The following is a 9,556-nucleotide window of genomic DNA, read 5'->3' on the forward strand; positions in this document are numbered from 1 at the left end:
AAAAAAAAAGCAAATTAGAAAATGTCTTTAATCACATAGCATGGGTGAAACTGACCAGATACATCAAGGGATGACTTGGCTGCACAACAGATTTGTCCTTGATTTTTTTTATACATTTAAATAGTCACAACAGAATGTCAGTTTCATTAGTTTTTACTTTTTGACCTTTTGACCTAAAGTTTTCCTTTAGGTTTGTTTTGTGGTTTTGTTTTGTTTTGATTTGCTCTGGTCTGATCTGGCTTTTGGTTTGTCTTCAACTCCTTGCTTTTCACAAGGCTGTTGTGTTCTTTTTTTCCTCAGTCCTTGGCTGACATGGAGTTTTTTACCCTTTCTTAAACATGTTTTCTGAGAGGCCACCACCTTGACTGTCAAGCTCAGCTGTGCCCTTCACTGGTGCTATTGCAGCTGACTGGAACTGACTGGAACGGGCTGTGAATAGAATGGTGTAGCTTGGTCTCTTCTCACATAGGATCCTTGTATCCCCTAATGCCAGCACCTAACAAAATAGTTTGTAAAACAGGGGACAAAATACATCTCTTGGATCTAGCATCATGCAGCACTAGAAATGGGAAAACTGGGATGTGGTATTTTATCGAAATTAAAACATAAAGTTAGGAAGGGTATCAGAGGATTTGCCAACATTTTGGCTAATTGACCCTATTTTAATTTTTTTTTAAATATTTTTGCTTCATCTTTAGTTGTAGTTTCTTTTATTACATCCTAACTTTCTGGTGCAGTAGCAGTAAATAAACCAGTAGTAGACGTTGGATGAACAAGAGTGCAGTTTGCAATTTCATTTAGCATCCGTGAAGGAGATATATTCGGCGTATTAAAAATTGAAGGGAAAAAAACCTTTCTTTTTTGACTAACGGTCTTTCAGACTATCTACTGAGTGACATAGTCTTTTGACTCCTTTGGACAGAGAATTAGCATATTTTAGTCTCTAATCTTTGAACTCTAACCATTGGATTATTGATCCTCTTTTTAAAAGTACAGCAAGAGACTTCAGCATGAGTTATGAGAAATGGTTTTGCATATGTCTCAAATGAGAAAAGAGGCTATTCGATCTAAAGGTTCCTCAGAAAATGAAGCCAAGAGAGCAGATTTCAATATAAACAGAGCCCATTTTTGACCCTGTGTTTTGGTTTAACCTGATACCAGAAAGTCGTTTGCTCACCCTACCCTTTCCAGAGGGATGAGAAAAAGAATCAAGCAAAAGAAAAAATTAAAACTCAGGGTTGAGATAAAGCTATTTACTAAGATAGAGAAAAGGAAAAGGATAATAGCGATGATAAATATATATATATATATATGTTTAAGTATATTACAAGTGATGCACAAGTGATTGCTCACTACCCCCTGGACTCTTTCCCAGGTAATCCCCAGGCATCAGAAGAGAGTGAGATGAACTCCTATCCCATTTAAAACACCTCTCACTAGATGTCAACTGCCATGGAATATCCCTTTGGCCAGTTTAAGTCAGCTCTCCTCATTCTCATCCCTCCCAGCACCTTGGGCCTCTCACTGAGAATGGCATTGTCTCTGTACAATACAGCTTATAAGCAACTATTAACATCGGTGTGTTATCAACATTGTTTTTCCCAAAGAACCAAAAACATAGAGTTGTACCACGCACTCTTAAGAAAACAATTCAATCCTAGTGAAACTAAGACAGTCTGACTAAATTGTTTGCCATTATTTTACATCATCATTTACATAAGAGAAGAAATACTAGAAAAATATGCATGCTACTTCTTAGCAAAGATTTCCTAGGTAAAATCATTCCATACATTTCATGCTTGAAAATGCATTTAGACCAGAAAAGATTTCATGTCAGTGGTTTGGCTGAAATTGAACACTTTATTTCAGGTGAAATGTATCACTTCCCGAGAACAAATTCATGACTGTACCTGTACCTTCTACTCTGAGTCATAGGCAGTTCTTCTGATCCTGGTGTTGGTTAGATAAACATATTGTTAAGAAAAGGGGTATGTTCATTACAAACAATGGCTATAATTTCTGTGGAGGAGTGCTTCAGTGTCTCATTAGCTGATTAGTAATGGGAATTAGCAGTAGTTAACAAGTTGTACCAAGGAATTATATTCCTTACTTGCAAATGTAGGGAAGCATCAGAATGTGAAATGTATTTGATGCTGATTTTGTGTCTCTTGAGTTGGTCTTATGTCCACTCCAGGATCTCACCACAGGAGGTGCTAAGGTTTTTCTGGGCAAAGTTAAAAGGTTTCTGGGTTCTCACAGTCGGTTTTTTAGGGTACATTTTCACCCCGTTATATGGTCATGCTGTTGTCACATATTCATTAAGAGAGATGAATTGGTTTCACTAGTTCAAATCCTCAACTCATTATGCGTTCATCTGTTAGAAACTAGATAACAGTCCATAACAGTAGTTATGGCAGATAACAGTAGTTTTAAAGGACCCTAGTTTGTTCTTAAAGTAAATCAGCTTAATAATAAGATGAGCTAAAGTATTCAGTCTGTATATAAAATAATCCATTTAGTTGTTTCCTAAAATTGGTAGCATTATTAGCATTAGCAAATTGGCTAAATTGGTAGCATCCATTTAATGTCTGATTCCAGTGTCATTAGAACCAATTGTTTTCTTCTGTGTAATTAAGTAGGAACTGAAGTACGGCTAATCTATACATTTCCTTGCACATCCTGCATGTATTAAAATAGTAATAACAATAATGTCAGCACTCATTCTCAAAACTAATACATTTTTCTACTTTTAAATTTTTTAGACTGTAACTCTTTCTTCTGCTCCATTAAAACAGTTTTAAAGAAATTCTCAAAAGCATTTTATTCTTTTTTACTATCATGTGCATTTCTCTTTTAAGTTAAATGCTATAAATTTCAAATTTGGAATGTTGAGAATGGATGCTATGATAGAAATAGTGAAATTCCCCAAAATAAGTAGGAACAAAGACCTTAAATCCATGTGTTGCAGGCCCAGTAGCAAACCCTGTTATCCTGCAATCATTGGAATCTCCTGGTAAAATTCAGATGAACTGATGAAGTAGGTGTGGAAAAGTGGCTTTTGAAATTATATCAAGATATTATGTATTATCAAGATATTCCTGATTTATAACTACTTTGATACAATAAATATAAATAATATTCACCAAAATACATGGAACTTTGAAATATTCTCATAAAGGTGTATAGTAGTGGACCTTCATTATCCCCTGTATCATGTTCTTTAGGAATATAGTCTCTGGAGGTTTTATTCTGTGATATTTCTTTATACACAACCCTTCTTTCTCTGTAAGAGAACAATTTGAAATCACTAAAGATCATAGTCATTATTTACCATGTGCTGTTTTCACAGTGCTCAGATGGGAAAAGCTTACGATGCACATTTGTCTGATTTTTTCAGTTTACCTCTCCAGCTTTGCATAGCTTCTGGGAATGTTTGATCTTCTATTGACAAAGGCTTGCTTTTGCATGTGATGAAAGGTGGCTTATGGGAAAAGGCATGACCCAGGCTGAAACCTTCATGTATTTTGTCAATACAATTAACCTACAGTATTAATTGGAATTCAGCATTTAATTAACATTGATTTAGGGCAGAAGTATTACATCTATTTGCCTTTCTGTAGAAAATTAAATTGGCCTAGCAGTGATCTCTGAGGAAAAGCCATAGGAAAACTCTAGCGGCTGTAGATGCTCTGTTTTTCATTTTTGTATCTCATTCCATGTTTTGATGGTGGAATACCCTTAACAGCACTATATATATACTTTAACATCACAACTTTTCTTTCATTCTGTACCCACAGCATGTTTTCATATTCTCTTTAAAACTAGCACGAGACCTAATGTCTTCTTAAAGGCAAAATAATTTTAGTTTCCAAGTAGGTGTGAAAGCTATCACAAAAAAGATTTTCAGTTTTTTTTTTCCTGTGTCCATAATAGTATTTCTGAAGTAGCTCACAGTCTGTCCTTACTCAATGCCCATTTTCTGATTCTTAAATATATTGTTCTCTTTTGAATTCAGTTTCGATTTTTAGTTTGTTTGTTACAGTTCCTGTTTTTTGAACTGGGAATAATTGTCCAAGTTTAATTGACTTAGTATAATTACGATTATAATATTTAATGATCTATTATTATACAATATCCCAGCTGCACCGGGATGATCCAGGTATTTTGTTAATGGCTGCAGATGCTGATAAAAAAACCATTTGCTAGCCAGCAAAGAAAGGCACTAAAAGCTGTGTGGTTTTTAGACTTAGGTTTGCAATGCATGTGACAAGTCATAAGTTCAACCTGTCTGCAGGAGTTAATGTGTTTTGGGGAAATAGAGTAATTAGAAGTATATTAAACCAATATAGTGGAAAGAAACAGCTTTTCAATGCACAGTATTTCTCAAAAGAGACAAAAATGTGTTTATTTAGTATAGGCAAGTATGCTGAGTTGTGTTTTGTCAGAGAAACATTTTCAGACTATTTACTTTGAGTGTGAATGAGTGAATTCTTGGAGTGAATAAGCTTTCTTTATGACTGTGCCTCTTTCCAATTTCAGTAATAGCCAAATTTCATTGTAAATGCATTTTCCAGTACTTGTATCTGTTTATCAAAATGCAGATGATAAAAATGCTAGTAAATAGAAATTTCTTAAGGAGAAATTTAGTAAATTTTGTCATATGTGCTGAAATGATTCATTCTTTCTATAAACAGAGCCTTTCTATTTGATACCTCTGAAAGATCCTTGGCATGTTTCACTGCCACAATTTCTCAAACTGAGTTCCAGAGTTTGAACTCTGGCAATCTAAAATTGTTAGGTCTGTTAAGTTCATATAAAATTCAGCCAGGAAAATTCAATTTACATAAACAAATTGTCCTGTCAGTGTTCACCAGCATCTACCTTTCCCGTTCTTTTAAATGGTCCAAAATTTCAGTCCAGTTTTCAGACATTGCCAGATACTTATCCATCTTATCCGTCTGCCTATCTCTGAAAATACATCTCTTGGCAAATAATGTGATTGTTTCTATCTATTTATGCAAGAGTATAAAAATACTAAAATTATACCCTTCCAAAGTTTTATTTCTGTGAAAATCTTTCACCAGTCTGTTCTTGGAAGACTGTAAAGCTGTGTTAGTACAATTTAAGGATGGGAAAAATACTAAAACAATTTAGGAAGGTCAGTGGGACAGATTCTTTAGTAATGCTGGTGCTGCTCCATTGAATTTATTGAAGTCAAGGAATTTATACTAATGCACATTTGAAGCCAGAACTTGGTTTTCTGTGTTCAAATTGTGTTTCAGAATGGAGTATTTAGACATTAAGAGTAGTGGCGTATGAAGATCATATTTCAAGCAACAGATTCTTTCTTCATAATATTTGCCAGACATATCAAATTATAGAAAAACCTCCTGAAAACAAGTAGAAGAACAAAGATCCTGGATTAGATCTTGCAAAGGGCTGCTGTTGTTGGTGATACAGAAAATGAAAGAAGGTAAATGAAGGCTGAACACCAGCGAGCAGCAGCAACTTTTGTTAGTTGCTTACAACTTTTCACACTGGCGTCTATTATGTTGTCATACACATTTCTGCAGATGCCTCTGTATGCCATGAGTCTGCATATGTTTAGAAAGGAATCTGTAAAAGAAAAGTGCCATTAATTCCTAAATTATCACCTTTGGTTTGTGGTTCTTCTCAACCACAAGTGGTAGGTGACTGGGAGAGTGTATCAGAGAGCTGTTATTGCATGCTTTCTGCTTTTGTTTCCTTGTTTGTCAATTTGCTGATGCCTCAAGACAGAAGATGCAGGCTTAGTAAGCCATGGTAGTAACTGACACTAGAAAGAAAGGACTTCGGTTATTTTTTAACAATTTTGTATTTGCTACCCCTTTCGTGACTATTAAACTTTTTGCAGCAAAGACTGCAAATCTTCACTACAGTAAAGTTGGGGCTATTGTACTAACATTCTAGTTATATTTATGGACATTGCACTGTTAACAGCAACTGCAGAGAAATGGCTTGCAGAATTAATTGATCACACATATACATACACCTCAGTTCAAAAGCACTTGTAGTCTTCTAATATTGAGCCTCTTCCTGGAATGATTTTGAAAAGATTACATCATCTTATACAGTACACCGTGCATTCTGCTGAAGATTATCTGCTCCACACACACAGTTCAAGTGGGCAGCTTATTCTAACCTCAGGGAACAAGCAGTTTTGACACGTTTGGAATGAGAGGAAGTAGCATGAATGCACAAATACAATTATGTGAACACCAAAAGAATCTGCACTAAAAATGCTAGGATAGGTTGTTCATTATTTCCAGGATATCAACTCATGTATCAGTGCCTCAAAACATAGTAAGAGATGTGTATTTGGTTTCCAGGATCAGTGGTTTTGGCGCGTCAGAAACAACAGGGTGATGGATGGATACCCCATGCAGATTACCTACTTCTGGAGAGGGCTGCCTCCCAGCATTGATGCAGTTTATGAAAACAGCGAGGGCAATTTTGTCTTCTTTAAAGGTAAGAAAAGTCAGAATTTGTGTAATAGTTATGACTGATGATTTTTTTAAATATATTTACCTATTTTTACTAATGGTTTGTAAATTATGTTGTAAATTCATAGCTAACTGAAGAGTACATGAGTTATGTTTTTTCATTCCATCAACTCAGCTTTAATTTATGATTACCCTTCAAAGTATCAGATTTTTTACTCTGATATATGCCATAGAAATTTGGAAGTATAAATTCAACATATTACAATGCAGTGATCCTTTTTTGGATAATTTTGGATCCTATGAATCATATGAATTTTTATCCTATGCAATCTTTCTTTGGAAATTGTGGATCAGATGCAAGAATGCATACATTCAATGGATTTTCATATACTTCTCTTTGTTCTTCTTTCTTATTACAAATGATCTTTGCATTTTTAAATGTTACCTCATCTACATATATCTTACTGTCTGCTGTGCTGTATTTATTTAAGATGAGTACTATGATGCTAAGAGTTTCAGGTAGGAAGTGAATTGCTAAAAATCTTTTCCATAGAAGTATCTTTGGTATTTTTATAAAAGTTTCAATCTAGACATCAGTGGATCATTAAAATTATTCTAATTCTGATTTTGTGAGAAATTGTCCTGCATGTTAAATGAATACTCATTTAGCAATAGAAGAGTGAAAACCATATGAAATATGTTTGATAAGATAATACTTTAAGAGAAGAAATAAGAAACTGCAATTTGTGTTGTGTGTGATTCATTTAACCCACTATGAAAAGGTAGAAAACATGTTTGTTTCTAAATTGTAATGTCAGAGATGAATCGTTTTTTACAAGCAGAATAATTAACAGGAAATATAAAAAATATTTCATTCACTATGAAAAGGTTATCATCTTTTGAATACTAAATGAAAAATACTTAATAATATGAAGAAATAGCACATAACAGTGCAATAGAGATTAATCGTATGTTCTGTTAATGGGGAGCTGGAGGTCTTCAATGCCAGGTTGGATAGGACCCAGGACAATCTGATCTAGTACTTGATCAAGCAGTTTGTTACCCTACCTGTGGTAAGGGATTTGGTTCTTGATGATCCTTAAGGTCTCTTTTAACAAAAGCCATTCTATGATTGTAGGAACTTGTAGGCATTTTGTTGTGAATTGTAAGATAAATTACATGCCATGCAGTACACTTCTATTTACATTACATCAGAACAATGTATGCTTTAACTTGTGTTACCGTAAAATAAATTTAATGTCATAAAATTGGAGAAATTGGGAAGTGCAGGAATCATTATGAAAGTACCTCAAAATTCCTATCCCACTGCCTGATTTTTGTGTCTGTGGGTCATGTAAGGATAAAGGGATTATTCTGTAGGTATTTCTTGGCTTATCGTGTTACGTAGAGCAAAGAACCATCCTGTGTGTGCCAGAACTCTTCCTCAATAATTCTGGGATCCACTGCCTGAACTTCAGACAGAAATTATCCAGTTCAGTGTCAGACCTGCTTTCCTTTCATTTCTTGCCCAGAGATCAAAATTTGTTCTGTAATTATTTAAATCTTCACCCAATGTTGGCTGACTCATTTTAGGCCTTAGAGGAATAGATTGATTGTATTAAATGTAATATCGTAAGTTTACAAGACAACAGGAGAGGCTAAGAGGAATTTTTTTTAACATGGGAAATTAAATAATCAAGATTAACTAAAGGAAGCAGAAACAACATTTCTTACAAGTTGTAAAATTATGTTCTTTTTTCTCTTGCTTATTCTCAGCTTATGTTCTTTGTGTTCAGATTAGCCAGTTTTGTGCTTTGATATCATATAGCTGGATTTTAACTTGCTTTTGCTCAGAGTTCCTTTGTTTGTGCAGTGATGTTTGTACTTGTTCTTTGTTCGCAAAAGTCAAAAGTGCTTACATTTCCTTGTAGGAATTTTTTTTCTGGATTTTTGCTTCTCTGTCACTAAATCTTTTTGATTTTCAATATCTACCTGATGATATTTGTCTATCAGTGGAATTTGTATTTTCCTAATACCACAGAGTTAATAGGTTCAACTGAGTCTTTTATATGCATATTCTTGACAATTCCTGTTAAAGAAAGATCTCAACTGATTTGTGAAACATGCCTGCAAAAGTCTATGTACAAGGGCTGCTCTGAAAGTAATGCCTCCTATTTTATTATGTTGGCCAACAAAATCGGAGGCAGATGTTGGTCACATTGCAGTAGAGGTCAAACCCTCCCACCAATATTTTGTTACATTTTGTTGCCATTGTCATGGTTCTATGTTTTTGTTTTTGTTTTGTTTTTTGTTTCTGGGTTTCAGTATTCCACATCAAAACATCATGTAGTATACGGGGCATTAAAGTATCACTGCCCCAATTCCAAGTACCTATCCCTGTATGTTACAGAAGTCACGGGATCTGGCCCTTCCGGGTGGGGGGGGCGCTCTCTTGCTGCCTTGCAGTGGGTGCTGGAGGGTGCTTTCCTAGCCGTTCCAAGCCTTTTCAGGTTTGACTCGGTTCCGGGAACTCTCTCTCTCTCTCTCTCATCTTGTCTGATTCATTAATCTCAATTTCAATTAAATTGTATATATTGTGTTATCTTGTATTTCAATATTATAGTAAAATAAGTTTTCCTCCATAGATTGGTGCCGCTGCTCTTTTCCTCCCTTCCTTCCTCCCCATTTTTGTGGGACTGGGGTGGGGGGGGAGGGCAGAGGCCTGTCGCCCCTGTCATGGACATAGATTCATCTGGTCAACTCCGTGACAGCCATGTAGCAGATGGCAGAAGAGGGGCAGTCTGACAAAATGGCATCTGGGATGGAAGTGCATATGAAGAAAAGTTGTGGAATTGAATTCTTCCATTGGGAAAAAATGACACTCACTGACATTCATCGACTTGCTGAATGTTTATGGAGATCAAACAGAGGATGTAGCACAGTGAGGTGGTTGGTGGTACATTTCAGCAGTAGTAACAGTGACGTGAAAGACAAGCCATGTTTCAGGTGGCCATGTACAGCTGCAACACCATGAAATGAAGAGCTTTTCAATCAGTTCCATCCATGCAGACTGA

General features: G+C 35.4%; 1 protein-coding gene across 1 annotated transcript in view; it reads left to right on the plus strand.

Annotated features, from left to right (window-relative positions):
• The window catches only part of MMP16 (matrix metallopeptidase 16), a gene marked incomplete at both ends in the record, with an annotated part of 169,265 nt that overhangs the window by 149,085 nt on the left and 10,624 nt on the right, over nt 1-9,556 (plus strand). Inside the window, one exon of the mRNA XM_079533954.1 lies at nt 6,369-6,507. Coding sequence (XP_079390080.1) covers nt 6,369-6,507 — 139 coding nt within the window. The remainder of the gene's footprint in view (nt 1-6,368; nt 6,508-9,556) is intronic.

This window comes from Tetrao urogallus (genome assembly GCF_951394365.1).
Source record: "Tetrao urogallus genome assembly, chromosome: 3".
Classification (NCBI taxonomy): domain Eukaryota; kingdom Metazoa; phylum Chordata; class Aves; order Galliformes; family Phasianidae; genus Tetrao; species Tetrao urogallus.